This window comes from Chiloscyllium punctatum, chromosome 17 (genome assembly GCF_047496795.1).
Source record: "Chiloscyllium punctatum isolate Juve2018m chromosome 17, sChiPun1.3, whole genome shotgun sequence".
Lineage (NCBI taxonomy): Eukaryota > Metazoa > Chordata > Chondrichthyes > Orectolobiformes > Hemiscylliidae > Chiloscyllium > Chiloscyllium punctatum.
This window is the reverse complement of record NC_092755.1, coordinates 92,024,131-92,043,477: the sequence shown is the minus strand read 5'-3', so window position 1 is coordinate 92,043,477 and position 19,347 is coordinate 92,024,131. Positions and strand designations below refer to the sequence as shown.

General features: G+C 42.9%; 1 protein-coding gene across 1 annotated transcript in view; it reads left to right on the top strand.

Annotated features, from left to right (window-relative positions):
- The window catches only part of trpv4 (transient receptor potential cation channel, subfamily V, member 4), a 123,816-nt gene that overhangs the window by 18,695 nt on the left and 85,774 nt on the right, over positions 1 to 19,347 (top strand). The window contains exon 2 of the mRNA XM_072587895.1: positions 16,417 to 16,808. Coding sequence (XP_072443996.1) covers positions 16,432 to 16,808 — 377 coding nt within the window. The 5' untranslated portion in view covers positions 16,417 to 16,431. The remainder of the gene's footprint in view (positions 1 to 16,416; positions 16,809 to 19,347) is intronic.

Below are 19,347 nucleotides of genomic sequence, written 5' to 3'. Positions count from 1 at the left end.
TTGCCTGAAATGTTGATTCTCCTGCTCCTCAGATGCTGCCTGACCTGCTGTGCTTTTCCAGCACCACACTCTTGACTCTAATCTCCAGCATCTGCACCCAGTCCTGACTTTCACCAGTTTGAGTCAATATATTTAAGAAACAAACGAGAGTCAAGAGCATAGCTGAGGAAGCAGCACTACGTTCTGGAGATTTCAGAATGAAGATGGTGGGCTCTCAAACATTGTTGTTGGGGTAATTGGGACTGATGAACAGAGCTGACGCAGTCGCTTCAATGACAAGGCAAACTCTTGTAAAACTTGCAGCCTATGAAAGAGACAAAGGACTAATTAGGGACTGCACGCCAGCCCACCCATGAGGTAGATGGTGGGGGAGGGCGCACTGTGTTAAAGACAAACGATACATAAATGGTCATTATGTGAGGTACGACAGCATGATTGCTGATTATAATACTGCAGCCTTCCATGAGTCTGTGTCTCCAGGGCAGCTAAATTGGAGAGAAGCTGGAAGAGAAAACAAAACAAAAAGTCTCTGCCAGGCAGTCTCAGGACTCCATCCACAAAGAGCTGGAATGCATCTTCAAAGCTGTGGTTATTCATACAGCTCTAGTTAAATTGTAATTGAAAGATTTAAGATTATCTTTAGCTACTTGTCTGGGTGTGGCCACCACTGGCTTCAGCCGAAGACATATCTTGACCCCACATGAAGGGGTCACACCCTTGCCCAATAGAAATGCAGCCTTCTCTGAAATTGGCCCCAGATGCTGCACCCTTTAATAAACGCGTGCTCTTTTTTTGTTTTTGGTATGTGTTAATGTCAGGGATGGAAGACTTCACCAAATCTTAATACCACAACAGCACACTTGACATCCTGCCTGACGCGTGGTTGTAGTTTGACACGGGAGACTATATCACGACCCTACCCTATCATTAATCTTCTGGGATACACTTAACTCCTTTGTCCTTGGAGCTGCTCCGATAATCCCACTGGGGAGTCAAGATTGCTCTAAAGTGTTCCTGCTTTTAAAACAATTTGCTTTGCGGTTCTTCATAAGCTCAGTTAAATAACCTCATGTAGACAGGTTGTGAAGGTAACAGCTTTGATTTGTGATTTGTACTAAGTTTGATGATCAGTCAGCAGAATCCTCCAATTAGTTTCCATGTCACTGGACTAGAGAGGGGAGAGACCAGACAGAGCTACCAGTATCACCATTAGATAAAATGCATGTCTCTGGGCATAGGATCAGACCAGGTTTCATCCTCATTGTCCAAACTCATACATGGAGAATGCCCATTGCAAACTGGGATAACTGGTAACCTCCCTGCTATGCATAGCACACTACAAAAACACATCAAACATTCCTCACCTGATTCAATGGAGAAGCCCTGTCAATGAATTTCTGAGTTAAAACAATTTCTGGGAATATCCTTGAGCTTCTATATTATAACTCTGGTGACAATTTACTGTAAATGTTACTGAAGCCAGTAGAACGAAGTTCCTATAGACATTGGTTGGGCGGGGGGGGAAGCTACTCTAACCTCATGGAGATTTCGTGTGAATGCTTCTTATTTCATCTTGGCCAAAATCCTTTATAGCATGAACATCTCAAATTTATACATTCATTTATTTCCAAAGCTCCCATGAACACGATATCAGTATGTTTTGTTGTATCTTTCATTCTCGTTCCAGTCGATAATCTATTTTGGCGTCATCTGTTCATTTGGTTTTTGCCCTTTCTCACCTTCCTCATTCTGTTTCCAGTCTCTATTCTTTCAGTAACTCACAAGTTTGTGGATTTTTCTTTTTCTTATGTTGCCTTTTATTTTCTTCCTTTTATATACAATACAGTTTCATTACTTCCACATACAGCCTTGTCACTAACCTTCTCAGTAGGGCATGTTATAATGTTATAGTGCACTGGGTCAGATATAAGCACAACTGATCCCATGATATACAGAATGATGATATTTGGGAACAGTGGAAAAGGTAAGTCAGTCACAGGCACTGTCAGAAGTATTTCCATTTCATTACTCTTAGATGAATTTGAATGAGAAATAAGCTATTCTCAGCATTTCACATGGGTGAGAATTCTGTGGTTTGACAGAATTGAACTGAGACAAGATCAGAAAGAATCCTCCAAGAGGTTTTCTATGTGGAAGTGTGTTGTCCTCATAGTGTTCTTGCCCTTTTGTTGAAGGTGCTGATTTGTATTGGGTTATGCTTCCAAGACCGCTGATGTCCTTCAATCCTTAATTGGCCTTCCTTCACATGGGATCAGTAATTGTTGGTAGGTTATTTGTTGATGCTATCATCACAGCCAAGAGCACTGCTGTGATCTACCCATGTTTGTAGATCTATTAGCCATTCTGTATTAGCAATGTTCAACAAATACTACTGAATAACTAGTTAACAGTGGAATTAGTTAAAAGAGGAATATTAGCTATAAGCACTCTACATTCCTCTCTATCCATCTTAGTTGAAGCGCTCAGCCAAAGCACAGCACCTCATAAGTATTATCTTATCTGTTCTATTTGTAGTGAGATTTGAACCCATAACCTTCTGACCCATATCGAGATGGCCTCAACTTTGGAAGTGCAGTTTCTAACACTAGCATCTCTAATCCCAAGAACATTAATCAGCTTACAAAAGAAAAGTAAAATACTGCAGATGCTGGAGATCTGAAATAAGCACAGAAGGAGCTGGAGAAACTCAGCAAACCTGGCAATATCCATAGAGTGAGAGAGACTGAGTTAATGTTTCAAGGCTGAGGTGACTTCTTCAGAATTGAACAAGAGCTTTGAAGATGTATCTGAATACTCAAAATGTTGACAACTGTCTCTCTCTCTCTCTCTTTACATAGCTGTAGCTAGACCTGCTGAATTTCTTCAGCACTTTGTGTTTTTAGTTCAAGAAGAGATTAATGAATTTAGTTCAATGGAGAGCTATATTCAACTTGTGATATTATATACTTGCTCTTCATGTACACTGCCAGGCACGTGCTTCTCTGGAATTTTCTGTTTTCAGTTTAGATTTACATCATGCACAGTTTTTAAACTATATTGAAAAATATAATATGAGCTACTTTCAGACTGTCTCAGTAATTCTTCGTAACTTGTTGTTAGGAGACAACAGGAGTGGTCTTTGAGCCATTCAGTTTCAATCTTCCTCTCTCCTTACAGAGAAGTATCTCAACTTTGCCCAGTGCTTGACAATAATGAGGAATAATTCAAACAATATCAAGCAAAGCTGCAATGGAGTTGCAAACACTCCCATGTTTAAGGGTCTTTCAGATTAACTATTTCACTCCCAACAGTCGTTGTGACAGCTCTGTAGGCAAGTGTACTCACTGTATTTTTAAACCTAATCGACTGAGGAATTCACCTCCGATGGCTATTGAGAGACAGTTGCTGAATCACAAATCTCTTGCAAGCTACAACAAGGAGTGATCCCCAGTCAGGTTAGGTTTGGATGGTTCTAAACAATCCTGATATATGAAGTAGATTGGATGTATATTGAAAGTACCCAGTAAGGCACAATAATATCTCACTGTAAAATCAATATGTTTTGTCATAACAATGTAACCGCAACCTCAAAGTGAGATCGGATTTTAAGAAAGATGAGTTGCAGTGCATGTTATTGTAATGTGCTGTACAGAACACAAAGATTCCAGCTTCACTCTCTAACCAGTGCTGAGCTATTGGATCACACCCTGGGCAGCAGAATGGCAGTTAGAATTACTCTCAGCATTCTAGGATAGAGTGAGATGAAATCAGATTCCCAATGCCCAAATACTATCCAGTGATTCCTTGTGGAAAGGGGAAGTTCTTGGTCTTTGAGAAGGGGCAGGACTGGGGACAGCTTGATGCCCAGCTAGTGGGACGGTGAACTAACCCATAGCTGTCCCGCTGTAAAGAACAAGATAGTATTGAGAGGGCAGCCTAGATGCAAGGAAGCTTCCCTTGTGTAGGAGCTTGACGCTTAAAAGAGATTGGTTTAAAAGAAAGCGAAGTAATGTGTTTTCATTACTGACAGTGAGTCTTTAAGAAATAAGATGCTGAAATGATTGATAAGGGAAATTAAGGTAATTAATTGCTTTCAAACCCAGAATTCCAAAATTGAAAATAATAATTACACATCAGGAAACGTACAAGTATAAAACTGACAGACTGTAAATGTTTGCGACTACCTTTTGGACTGGACAATTAAAATGAAGTGGTACAGCATGCTTGTTCAGGAACTTTTAATTGAAGAATGCTAATTTCATAGGAGTCCTGTCTGACTGTCTTCAATTATAACTTAGTGTGCAAGATACTGAAAATCACTGTCATTTACTTATGTTTTAAAAGAAAAATAGTAGATTAAAAATGTCAAACTACAGAGTTAAGAAAATTTCCCATTCCAGAACTGACAGACACAGTCCGGGAAATTCCCATTCTGTGGACACTTTGTTATGATTTGAATGAATTATCCAACATGCATTTCCTGCCTTCTGAATGGACTTTGTTTGAAACTGTGACTCATTGCAATATCTCCTGTAATTGTTGTGCCAGTAATGTAGATTCTAAAGTATATGACCATCACCAAAAAGAGACACTCTTTGACATTGCCCCTTGACATTCAACAGTATTACCATCACTGAATCCCCCAACATCCTTGGCGTTACCATTGACCAGAAACTCAACTGGACTCACCACATAAACACAGTGGCTACAAGAGCAGGTCAAAGACTGGGGATATGCGGTGACTAACTCACCTCCTGACACCCCAAAGTCTATCCACCATCTACAAGGCACAAGTCAGGAGTGTGATGGAATACTCCCCACTTGCCTGGATGGGTGCAGCTCCAACAACACTCAAGAAGCTTGATAGCATCCAAGACAAAGCAACCCATTTGATTGGCACAACATTTACAAACAGTCGGTCCCTCCACCACCAGCGCTCAGTAGCAGCTGTGTGTACTATCTACACGATGCACTGCAAAAATTCACCAATGATTGTGAAACAGGACCTTTCAAACCCATGACCACTTCTATCTAGAAGGTCAAGGGCAGCAAGTATTTGGGAACACCACTGCCTGCAAGTTCCCCTCCAAGCCGCTCACCACCCTGACTTGGAAATATACTGCCGTTCCTTCACAGTCGTTGGGTCAAAGTCCTGGAATTCCCTCCCTGCTGGCATTATAGGTCAACCCACATCAAGTGGACTGCAGCAATTCAAGAAGGCAGCTCACCACCCCCTTCACATGGGCAAACAGGGGTGCGCTGTCAATGCTGGCCAGCCAGCAACACCCAAGTCCCACATATGAGTTAAAAAATTAATTCCTTAAAATTAAAATTCTATTCTTGCACCAGCTGAGGTTACCATGAAGGATTTTCCTTCTTAACCTCTCCCCTTGCCCAAGGCAGGGTGACCCTCAGGTTAGGCAAAAGTGAGGACTGCAAATGCTGGAAATCAGAGTCTAGATTAGAGTAGCACTGGAAAAGCACAGCAGGTCAGGCAGCATCCGAGGAGCAGGAAAATTGATGTTTCAGGCAATAGCCCTAAAACGTCGATTTTTCTGATCCTCAGGTCAAATCAGCACTAGTTGTCTCCCTCTAATAAGAGAGCAGCCCTATAGTTCGGTAGGACTATGGTGACTATACCTTACTTTATAATTATTGTCCAGGAATTAATAACTCTTGAGATCTCTAGCCTTCTCTTGGTTCTAGAACACAGATTAAATCCCACTAAACTATTGCTTTTTTATGTATTTCATCTGAAAGTTGATGCTGCCTTGAACTCCCTTTTCCCATCATTAAAATAGAGAAGTCGGTAAAATGTTAAGCAAGTATTTATGGTATATGGAAGCTGGGGTAAAAAATATCAGGTTAAAAGGGTTACAGTTCAGTCAGCGATGATCTAGTTGAATGGCAGAATAGGCTTGAAGGGCTGAATGACTTGTTCCTTTGAAATATACTTTGGTGTATTTGAGGCCCGTGTTAAAAGAACCAGTCAGATACTTTGTTCTGTTTTGAATCGTGGAAGCAATTCCGTGTCTATCTTGTTTGAGAGGAGGGGAAATAACATTTGTGTCAAAGAGGTGTTTGCAGCAAACCATGCACTGTGGTTGGTAGCCATGACGATCTGAGATTTGTGGGTAACGAGGCTGGTAGTCCTTGGTGGAAAGATTAATAAAACTAATAGTTTGCGTATGAAGGTTCTCTTGGCAACACAACACTCGTATTTATTTATTTGAGTTGGATGTCCTTTCCAGAATCTTCATAATTCCCCTGTTGTTAGCTTGAATTTGCTTTTATTTAAACCATGTTCAAATCCAGATGGTGGATGATGTTTAGAGTTTAGATGTGTCTTTAATAATGAATTGAAAACCTCAATATCTAACACTTCTGCATCACGATACAGAAATAAGTGAAAATAAATTGGACAGTTTTTAAAAATCTTAGTGCCTTGGTTTACGAACTTTGAAAAAACAATTTAAAAATAAACACTAATATAGCAGCCTATTGTTTCAAAAGTGTAAAGGTGCAACTTTACTAATGTAAAATAAGACTTTTCCATCATGATTTCAGTTATAAGTGGTCCCTTCCAAAGAGTCAAAAGGCAGAATGATTGGGATAGAGGAATAAAAATCATTCTCTTCTGAGACTTAGTCTTTCGATTTCTCTATTTTGAGATTAGGATAAAAAGGGAGTAATTGTTCCTGGTTTACCAGAACTGTTAAATCAGATGTTACTGTAACTTTGCAATTGCAGAAGACAAGAAAATATTCACCTTCCTCTGTATAATACATATGCTTTATTACAAAATAGCACTGAGTAAAGAATCTGTCCAAAACTGCATCCCATAAAACTAGAATATTCAAATGTCTTTTATTAACATATTAACACATTTCCTGATATCCTTGCCTTCTCCTCTGAAAAGCAGTGTCAGTATGAATATTTTAATGGGACTACACAGAATGTTAATTATTAGATAGACACACAAATAACCCACCCATGAATGTTCAGATATTGAAACAATATAAATAAAGAACTTGCATTTATAAAACATATTTCACATCCTCAGGTCCTCCCAAAGAAAATCACAGCCAATGAAATCCTTTTGAAGTGTGTTCATTGTTGTAATGTGGGGAACTGCAGCAATGAATGCTCACAGGAATTTGTCCCAATACAACAAATGCCTCTTTTTAAAATGATGGATGTTGAAGGGCAAATATTGACATGGGCATAGGAGCATTAGAACTGCAGTAGGCCATTCAGCCCTTCAAGCTTGCTCCATCTTCAATAAGCTGAAAATGTGTTGCTGAAAAAGCGCAGCAGGTCAGGCAGCATCCAAGGAACAGGAGAATCGACGTTTCGGACATCAGCCCTTCTTCAGGAATCTTCAATAAGATCATGGTTAATGATCAAACATCTGTGATGTAATCGCTATCCAGGATTTTGAGCATGCTCCAGACAGAAATCAATAATGACTGAAATGCAACAGATCTCTAGGACCCTCGGAATTCCAACAATTCATCACTTTCCAAGTGAAGAAATTCCTCCTCATCTTACATGGCCTACCCATTATCCTGAGATAATGCTCTCTAGTTCTAGACTCACCAGCCAAGGGAAAGATTCTATCTATATCCACCCTGTAAAGATTTTGTAAGCTTCAATGAAACCACCTGTCAATCTTCAACGCTCTAGGGATTATATACCCATCTTCTTCAATCACTCCTCATTAGACAATCCAATCATCTCAGGGAGTTTAAAACTGTACACAATACCTTAGGTGTGTGTAATAACTCAGAAAGTTTGACTGGAAAGGGACATCAAAAACCAAAGAACTGTGGAGTTTCTGAAGAAGGGTGATTGGACTTGAAAAGTTAACTCTGCTTTCTCTCCACAAATGCTGCCGTATCTGCTGAGTTTTCCCAGCAATTTCTAGGAAGGGACACATTATTTGTTGTCAAACTTCAAAACTTCAAACTTGTGGCATACAAAGGCTAATCCCAGCCTGGACAGAAAATTCTGCAGACACATCCCTGGGTCTGTTTTTTTTTGCCTTTTATACACAGAAGTACTGTCACACTGATGCTGAGTGACTTTCCCATCACTAAAATCACAGAGACATTTCACGTTTTATTTTCCTTTTAATTACTAACTACCACCAGTAATCATTCGTGTAGCCAGCTAAATATTTACAAGTAAAGGCTATTATGGGCAATGCAAACCAATTGGATCTACCTTATCTCTTCTCTTGTTTTATACTCTGAAAAGATACTACGCATAACTGAGTGACCTTCCCAGCACCAAAATTATCATGACACATTTTGAGTTTAACAGCCAGTGGTATAAATGCCAGTGTAGCCAATTCAATAGTTACATGCAAAGCCCACTATGGACAGTATACAAACCATCAGATGTGAAGTGGCGGTCGGGAGAGAGAGGGAAGGGACTAAATCAAAAAGGTGTTGGAGTGGGAAATAAAGCAGTATACCCCCCATGGTTCCTTCCTCTCTCTAAAGGTTTAGATGGATACCACATACATCCTCTCCAAGCATAGTCAGGCATGAACATAATCACAGAGGAGGGACAGACAGTCGACAGAGATGATGCCTCCACAGCCTGCTGCCTGGACCTGTTTATAGCCACTAGGATAAACTGTGGACTGCAGTTGCAGAAGATCAGAGTTGTAAAGTGTGGCACTGGAACAGCACAGAAGGTCAGAGCAGCATCCAAGGAGCAGGAGAGTCAATGTTTTGGGCATAAGCCCTTCATCAAGAATGTTGGGGTTGAGAAGGGGGCTGAGAGATACCTAGGAGGGTGGAGGGAAGACAGGATGCCAACTTCAGAACGTTTCAGGGAATATCTCTGGGGCACATGCCCGAACAACCCCACCCTCTGTGGCCAACCGCTTCAAACTCCCCCTCCCAATCCACTAATGACTTGTAAGTCCTGGGCCCCCTCCATGCCAAATCCAATCCGCCTGATGCCAGGAGGAAGAATGCCTCATCTTCTACCTTAGGACTCTCCAACCATACAGAATCAACACCGATTTCACCAGTTTCCTCATCTCGCCTCCCCCTCACCACTTCCCAGATCCAACTCAACTCCGCCCTCTTGAACTGTCCTACCCATTCATCTTCCTTCCCACCTATCTGCTTCACCCTCCACTTTGACCTATCTCCACCATCACCTATCTACCTATCACTCATCTACCTATCACCTTCCCAGCCCCGTCCCCCCACCCCACCCAACCTGAATTGGCTGAATTGCAACAAAAAACACCAAAGGTTTTTTCATATAACTAAAAAGGGAGTGCAAATGCTCACAACCATGGTTCATGGACTTCACTGCACTACAAAAGAACCAGTTGGGTTGGGAGTCCATGAACCACTTCAATTGGTGGTTGTAAGGTATTGCCAAGTGCAACATCAGTCACCCCAGGTCCCTGCTGGAAAGTGAGATAGAGAGCCCTTCACCTGGGCTCTCCACCACCTGGCAGCATCATAGGCTTCCCGTTCAACATGCGGTGTGACATCAAACAATTCTTCCGCCGTCTTCGCCTCCGCGCCTACTTCTCCAACCAAGATTCTCGCTCACCCTCTGACGACCCTTTCTCCCGCCTCCAACACACCCCATCCACCTGGACACCCCATGCTGGCCTCTTATCCGCCCTCGATCTCTTCATAGCCAACTGCCGCCGCAACATTAACCGCCTCAACTTCTCCACCCCTCTCACCCACTCCAACCTCTCACCCTCGGAATGTGCAGCCCTCTACTCCCTCCGTTCCAACCCCAACCTCACCATCAAACCAGCAGACAAGGGAGGTGCAGTAGTAGTTTGGCATACCGACCTTTATACTGCTGAGGCTAAACGCCAGCTCGCAGACACCTCCTCCTACTGCCCCCTTGACCATGACCCCACCTCCCACCACCAAACCATCATCTCCCAGACCATCCATAACCTCATCACTTCAGGGGATCTCCCATCCACTGCCTCCAACCTCATAGTCCCACAACCCCGCACTGCCCGCTTCTACCTCCTGCCCAAAATCCACAAACCTGACTGCCCCGGCCGACCCATTGTCTCAGCCTGCTCCTGCCCCACCGAACACATCTCTGCATACCTCGACACGGTCCTGTCCCCCTTAGTCCAAGAACTCCCCACCTACGCTCGGGACACCACCCACGCCCTCCACCTCCTCCATGATTTTCGCTTCCCCAGTCCCCAACGCCTTATCTTCACCATGGACATCCAGTCCCTGTACACCTCCATCCCCCATCACGAAGGACTTAAAGCCCTCCGCTTCTTCCTTTCCTGCCGTACCAACCTGTACCCTTCCACCGACACCCTCCTTTGACTAACTGAACTGGTCCTCACCCTGAACAACTTCTCTTTCCAATCCTCCCACTTCATCCAAACCAAAGGAGTAGCCATGGGCACCCGCATGGGCCCCAGCTTTGCTTGCCTCTTCATAGGATATGTGGAACAGTCCATCTTCCGCAGCTACACTGGCCCCACCCCCCCACCTTTTCCTCCGCTACATCGATGACTGTATCGGCGCTGCCTCGTGCTCCCACTTTACCAACACTTTCCACCCTGACCTCAAATTCACCTGGACCATCTCGGACTTCTCCCCCCTTCCTAGACCTTTCCATTTCCATCTCGGGTGACCGAATCGACATGGACATTTACTATAAACCGACCGACTCCCACAGCTACCTAGACTACACCTCCTCCCACCCTACCCCCTGTAAAAACGCCATCTCATAATTCCCAATTCCTTCGTCTCTGCCGCATCTGCTCCCAGGAGGACCAGTTCCAAAACCGTACCACCCAGATGGCCTCCTTCTTCAAGGACCGCAATTTCCCCCCAGACGTGATTGACGATGCCCTCCACCGCATCTCTTCCACTTCCCACTCCTCCGCCCTTGAGCCCCTCCCCTCCAACCGCCACCGGGACAGAACCCCACTGGTCCTCACCTACCACCCCACCAACCTCCATGTCCAGCTTATCATCCGCCGTCATTTCCGCCACCTCCAAACGGACCCCACCACCAGGGACATATTTCCCTCCCCTCCCCTATCAGCGTTCCGAAAAGACCACTCCCTCCGTGACTCACTCGTCAGGTCCACACCACCCACCAACCCAACCTCCACTCCCGGCACCTTCCCCTGCAACCGCAAGAAATGCAAAACTTGCGCCCACACCTCCCCCCTTAGCTCCCTCCAAGGCCCCAAGGGACACTTCCATATCCGCCACAAATTCACCTGCACCTCCACACACATCATCTATTGCATCCGCTGCACCCGATGTGGCCTCCTCTATATTGGGGAGACAGGCCGCCTACTTGCGGAACGTTTCAGAGAACACCTCTGGGACACCCGGACCAACCAACCCAACCACCCCGTAGCTCAACACTTCAACTCCCCCTCCCACTCCACCAAGGACATGCAGGTCCTTGGACTCCTGCATCACCAGACCATGGCAACGTGACGGTTGGAGGAAGAGCGCCTCATTTTCCACCTGGGAACCCTCCAACCACAAGGGATGAACTCAGATTTCTCCAGTTTCCTCATTTCCCCTCCCCCCACCTTGTCTCAGTCAAATCTCTCGAACTCAGCACTGCCTTCCTAACCTGCAATCTTCTTCCTGACCTCTCCGCCCCCACCCCACTCAGGCCTATCACCCTCACCTTGACCTCCCTCCACCTATCGCATTCCCAATGCCCCTCCCCCAAGTCCCTCCTCCCTACCTTTTATCTTAGCCTGCTTGGCACACCCTCCTCATTCCTGAAGAAGGGCTGATGTCCGAAACGTCGATTCTCCTGCTCCTTGGATGCTGCCTGACCTGCTGCGCTTTTCCAGCAACACATTTTCAGCTCTGATCTCCAGCATCTGCAGTCCTCACTTTCCCCAGGCGTGTCCCAAGGTCGATGGTGTGCAGCAACAGCCTGTACAAAAACTGGGTCTGCTTTATCTTACTTTCTAGTCAACCTTTTCATGGATTTTATTACACACCTCTAGAGCAGTGGGATCTTGAACCCAGGCCTCATGGCTCAGAAGTAGTGATACTACCAGTGAAGGGCCCTGTTACAGACCAGACTAACCACTTCAAAATATATTAAGAAGATAGCCTAAACCCCAACTTCTTCTTATTTTTAAATCCTAGTGTAAGCCACTGTGTTCCAGATGCAATTCAATGGATAAAACTAGCAGGTTTAAGTAAAACATACCTTCCTCTTACACTAAAGTTAAAGTACAAACACAAGAAAGAAGAATTGGAATAACAACTCTATTGGGAAACTTAACAGAATAATAAATTATTTAACTAAGAAAAAATAACTGTTCTGATAAACTTATATTCCACAAACCCACCCTTGGCAAAGACAAACTCTGTAAAATACAGTAGATTGTCTCACATGCGGTTCTCCAGTGCAAGAGGAAAGAACATCAAGAGAAACCTCTGAAATAGAGAGAGAGCTGAAGTGTCTTGCTGTAACAGGGAGAGATGTATAGCAGCCTCCAAACTCCAACAGCAACTAAAAGTTAAACCAAGTCCTAGTTTTACATGAGCTTGACCCCAATCCTTCATGATGCTTCTATTGTGCCACTTTTTAAAAAGACCCAAGGCTTCATAAGTTGTTTATTTTATTATCTGGGATCAGACTGCTCATCACCTCTATCTCAACTTCTCTTCATTAAAAAAAGGACAAAATACACCTCTTAATGCCATAGTATTGTCACAGCTGAGGTGATGTGTTCCAGCTGGACTGACCATTGCCTGTTACTAAGAAGCTCATAATCGACCAACTCCACAAGCATATTAATTAGTGATCCCACATGGGCTTTGTAGGGGTTATCAAAATGTGGTTTTACCCAAGCTCTGTACACTTGCAGCAAGACATCTGTACTCCAACCCTCTTGTAATGTGGGCCAATGTAACATTTACTTTCCTAATTACTTACTGTAGTTGAATGATAATGATTCGTGAATAAAAGCACGCAAGTCCCTTCAGACACCAATGCGATTCAACCACTCACCATTTGAGAAATACTCTCATACCAGCAAAGCTACTCATTTCTCTACCATTAATACTGTGAGTTAATACTTTTCCCCTCAGTTGCAAGTGGAATCATGGTTTACTATCTCATCTCAAGGACAGCATCTCTGATGTTGCAGCAGTCTCTCAGTAACATCAGCCTGCATTATACATTTACGGACCTGGAATGGGAGTTTAACCTGTAACTTTGACTCAGGAGCAGGTCTGCTCCCCACTGAGCCAGAGTGGCCACCTAATGAATTGAATCCAGAGCTCTTGACACTCAAATGCTTCCAATGGCCAGCGTGTCTCAGATTCTTAGAAATCTGACAACCTCATGGATCCTCTGGGATCCCCTTAGGAACTCTAGCTTGAAAACCTTGTGCTTCAAGGGATTTTAGGTTAGGTCGGGATTGCGCTTGCGGCTTCTTGACTACTTTGAGAGACTGTGTTGGACTTCAGATATTTTCTTTTTTGCTTCTCTATAATTATGATGTAATGTGCAGCTTTTCTTTGTGGTTTGTTAGAATAGTGAAGCGTTCAGTAGTCTATCCAAAATGTTCCAGCATTCTTCTGACATAAAGAGCAAAAGACACAGGAGCAGAAGCAGGCCATTCAGCCCATCGAAGCTTGCTCTTTTTTTCAATGAAATCATGGCTGACCTGATAATCCTTCGCTCCTGCTTTTTCCCATCTCCCTTGATTCCATTACTGATTAAATATCTGTCTATCTCAGCCTTGAGTATATTTAATCACTTAGCTTCAGTTGCCCTTTGTTGTAGTGAAGTCCACTGATTCACTCCTCTCTGAGAGAAGAAATTACTCCTCATCTCTGTCTTAAATATGTGACCCTCCCCCTCCAGCCCTCGATTCTTCTACAAGGGGAAACAACTTATGACATCTACCCTGTCAAATCCCTTAAAAATCCAATAAGCTTGCCTCTCATTCTTCTAATTCTAAAGATTACTAGCCCAATCTAATCAACCATGCCATGTAAGACAGTTCCTGTAGACCTAGCATGAACCTAATGAACTTTCTCTAGGCAGCCTGCAATGCCAGTTCCTTAGCTTAAGAGCCCGAACAATTCACTTCACTCCAGCTGTGGTCCGACAAGTGCTTTATATAGTTTCGCAAAACCTCCGCATGTTAATACGACATGCCCTTTGAGATAAAGGCTAATGTTATATTTTCTATTACCTCCTGAACTTTTATATCATTGAATCCCTACAGTGTGGAAACAGACCATTCAGCTTATTGAGTCTGCATCAACCCTCCAAAGAGCATCCCACCACGACCTTCGTCTTGTTGTGATGATGGCAGAAAATGAGAAAAAGTTTCTTAGTTCCTTGAAGGGAGAAGATCTACCAGCAGGAGCAGGACTGCTTTCAGAGCTTAGTTTCTGTGGATCATGATGGCGGTGGATCATGGATCATGGTAGTGGATCTTGGTAGTAGATCATGGTAGTGGAGCATGCTGGTGGATCATGATGGTAGATCATGGTGTTGGATCATGGTGTTGGATCATGGTGACGGATCATGGTGGTGGATCTGTTCCCTTCAAGGAATTAAGAAATATGTTTCTTTCCTGCCAGCATCACAGCAAGACCATTTTGAGCTGATCCTGGCTACACAAAATGTTTCTAGCACCTTTATGAATTCATACTAGAATGTAATGAACCACTTACAATAATGGAACAATGTTTCCTTTCTTAAAGTCAACTTGTTCAAATACAGCACACTGCAGAATTAATTACATTCTTTATTTTCGATATTTTGTAAATGGGAATGATACAAAGTGCAACATAAAATGTGGGCTACATTTTTCAGGAAAAAAAAAGTTATCATTAAACTAATAAGTGTTTTATTCCTGAACTTGTACCAATGTTAAAGGAATACCTTATACACATATTTTCATGTTTTTGGGGTTAATTCCCAAGGTAACTGGAATCTGTAATTGGTTTTACATAAGGACTTGATTGGTCATGAAATCTAATGTAAAAAACTTTGCTATCATTTGAATAAGATCACCCAATGCTGACTAACTACAAAATTCCTTCAATAGCTGTAAAGCTGTTTGAAACATTGTGAGGTCATACAGTCATAGAGCCATAGATATGTACAGCATGGAAACAGACCCTTTGGTCCAACTCATCCATGCTGACCAAATATCCTAAATTAATCTAGTCCCATTTGCCAGCACTTGGCCCATATCCCTCTAAACCCTTCCTGTTCATATACCCATCCAGATGCCTTTTAAATGTTGTAATTGTACCAGCCTCTACCACTTCCTTTGGCAGCTCGTTCCATACACATACCACCCTTTGCGTGAAAACGTTGCCTCTTAGGTGCCTTTTAAATCTTTCCCTTCTTACCTTAAATTATGCCCTCTAGTTCTGGACTCCCCCAACTCAAATGCAAATCTTTTTTTGGGTAGAAACACAAAAGCCAACTTGCACAGAGCAACCTCCCACAAACAGCAACATCAATGGAATGACTAGATGTTTGAACACACTGCTGTGCTGTACACAAAGCATGATGCCAGAAGTTGTACTAAGGTGAGTGTCCAGAGCGCTGTTACGCCAAAGTTAGTTACTGAGTGTCATTAGTGGAAGGAGTGAGTGTTTGTGGAGTGATACCAAATGGGCTGCTTTGTGCTGGATGGTGTCAAAGCTTTCAATGAACTATTTGCCAGCTTCAGTTTAGACAGTAGCATTCTTACCTATGAGGCACCAAGTTTCCAGATTTAAGTCCCACTCCAGTGCTTGAGTCCAACTATCAAAAACTAACACACAATCTGAATTTTGCATGGGCACTACATTTTTGGATATGACATCCTTTGCACATGATGTGAAACTAAGGCCCCATTTGGCTGCTCAGCTGGATGTAGCTGATCTCAAGGAACAGCAAGGAGAGATCCCATGGTTTATGTTATATTTACCTCTCAACCAACATCACCAAACAAACCACTGTGTTTCATGTGGAAGAAACTGCAGTGTGTTCAGCACAAGGACTTTACCGAGGTGAATTAAAAAAGTGTCCTGGTCCCAATAATTTGAACTGGTGGTGGAATGGGGAAAGTCACAGCCATTTTGTCTTTAAGCAGTTTTATATACTGTGACCTTCATTTTTTTTTGGTGTGGCAGCTCACAGCTGCAGAGCTGAGCTTTTTATTTTGCATGTGGACACTCACCTTGGCACCACGTTTTGTGTACAACATAGCAGCGTGTTCAGAAATCTCATCATTCCATTGATGTTGCTGTTAGTGGCTGTGTGTGCAAATTGGCTGTTGTGTTTCATAACTGACAGTAAAGCACTTTGAGACAGTAAAGCACTTTGAAACGATGAAAGGCACTGTATAAATGCAAGTCTTCCTTTTCTCTTACCGTTCAGGTTTACTTTATAATCATGGCTGAGAATGAAGCTAAAGATACTGGGAAAACAAACAACAACAGCATTGAGAATCTGACTGAAGATGGCTTCCCTCTGTCTTCGCTGGCCAACCTATTTGAGAATGAAGATGGTGGTGCAACTGCTGAAGGGCCTCGAATGGCTACCCGGGAGAGTGGTGACAGCAACAAACAGAACCTGAGATTCAAATTCCAAGGAGCTTTCAAAAACCGAATGCCCAACCCAATAGACCTTTTGGAGTCCTCCATCTATGACTCATCCATGCCCAGTATGGCTCCCGCCCCGAAAAAGGCTCCTATGGACTCGCTTTTTGACTATGGGTCGTACAGACAGGGGAGTGACGACAAGCGCAAGAAGAAGAAACCAGCCAAAGAGTGAGTACGACAGTATTCATGCGAAATTAGCTTTGAGTAATGATTTGAATGAGGGTCCTGCAGTATTGTTACACGTAGAATCACCAAGGGTGGCAATGGGCTATTTAGAGATTAAAGTCAATTGGAAATGGACTCTATAATCCAGCAGTGTCCAGTCTTTTGGAAATGGATCATGCCACAAGCAGTGATTGGGGCATGAGTATTTTTTACAAATGTGAGGCACCCATAGCCCCAAGGTGCAAAAATGTAAGAAGTTTCTGAGGGTTGGGGCAACTAAAACTAGAGGGTATAGCTTTAAGGTGAGAGGGGAACGATTAAAAGGGACATGAAGCGCAACTTTTTCACACAGAGGGTGTTGTGCATATGGAATAAATTGCCAAAGAAAGTGGTAGAAGTGGGTACAATTTCATCATTTAAAAGACATTTGGGCAGGTACATGGATAGGAAAGATTTAGAGGGCCAAATGCAGGAAAATGGGACTAGCTTAGTTTAGGAAACCTGATCAGCATAGACGAGTTAGGCTGAAGGACCTATTTCCATATTGTATGACTCTATGACTCTATGGCCCATACATTAATTAATCCCCGATTCCCAAAGTAATCCAAGCCCCTGTACAAAAATCAAATCTGTCAGAGACAAAACTTCAAAGCTCCAAATGCAAATATGCTAAACTCTGCAGACATAAAATTACAAACTTATGTAGAAGTTCAGCACAAAAAATGCCTTTGAACCAACTAGCTGTTGGAGCTGCTGTTTATGTTCCACATGAACCTCCATCTACCCTTCTTTATCTAACCTTATCAACTAATCCTTCTGTTCTTTTCTCCCTTTGTTCATTTCTTACTTCCCTATGTGCAAAAAAAAATGTTGCTCAGATATAACATTGTGTGACTCCCTGTACATAAAAGATTCACATGTTTTTCTCTGGGTGCTTGGGTACATGCAACCTTCAACCTCAGCTCCTGAACTGACCAAGCCTTAGACAACTAGTAAATTCTTTTTGACCTGAATTCACATATAGCAGTCTTGCCAGTGTTCCAGGTTTGGGAAATTTAAAGCATTGATTTTCAGCATAAATCAAAGTAGGCATTGTGCACGCACATGCAAAGGTGAAAATTGTCAGTTGTGGCTCAGCACTAAAACTTTATCTTCATCTGAGTCACAGCTTGTGGGCTCAGGTTTCAACCTGGAGACTTGAACCAACAGTCCAGTGTAAGACTGAGGGGGTACTGTACTGTCAGAGCGTGGCATCTTTTTGGATGAGATATTTAAACTGGGACCTTTCAACTGGGCATAAAACATCCTATGGCACTATCCAAGGAAGAGTAAGTCGTATTTTGGTCAATATTTATCCATCAACCAACCTTGCCATAACAGGCTTCCTTGTCATCTATCCCTTTGCTGTTGCATTTTACTGCATTGCCACCTGACTATATTGCAGATAGTTTTTGTGGATTATGAAGCGGTTTCAAATTTTCTGCACAGATGTTGGTAAGGCCTCTTCTTGAATACTGTATCCAGTTCTGGTCACCCTGTTAAGGGAAGGATATTATTAAGTTGGAGAAGGTTTTGAAAAGATTTCCCAGGGTGTTGCCAGGAATGGAGAGTTTAACTTATAAGGAGAGGCTGGATAAGCTGGGACTTTTTTCACCGGAGTGTAACGGGTTGAGGGGTGACCTTGTATAGGTTTATAAAATCAGGAGGGGCTGGGATCATGTGAATGGTAAGTGTCTTTTCTCTAGGGTGGAGGATTTCAAGACTAGGGGCCATATTTGGAGAGTGAGAGGAGACAGATTTAAAAAAGGCAAGGGGACAACCTTTTTTACACAGCGAGCGGTTAGTGTGTGGAATGGACTTCCAGACGAAGTGGTGGATGTGAGTAGTTACAGTGTTTAAAAGACATTTGAATAATTTAATGAGTAGGAAAGGTTAAGGGGGATATGGGCCAAACACAGGCAGGTGGGACTAGCTTAGTTTGGGATTGTGGTCAGCATGAACTGATTGGACTGAAGGGTCTATTTCTATGCTGTATGACTCTATGAAAAACTGTGCAAAACAAGAAATGTGCATTGCAGGATTTGGAGCTTCAAGACCTGGGTAGGTAAAATCATAAGAAATAGGAATGGAAGTAAGCCATTTAGCCAATCAGGTGATCTGATTGTGGCCTTAACACCACTTTCTTGCTTGTTCCCCATAATCTTTGACTCCCTTAATCAATAAGAAATCTGTCTAACACAGCCTTGAGGATATTCAATGATCCAGCCTCCTCTGCTGACTGGGAAGAGAATTCCAAAAACTAACAAACCCCTGAGAGGTGAAATTTTTACACTATTGGACTTCAGAGTTGAATTTGGCCTTCAGGTCACATTTTGATTGTCTGTGCTATATTAATGAGGTAGCTATATATGATGTATGTTAGCCGAGTCAAGAGTTTACAAAATATCAGGGTTGGGATTGTGTAACATCTGATTTGTACTAGCATTATTTATGAATGACTTAGATGATGGCAAAGAAAGTTTGCTGTTTACACAACGTTAGA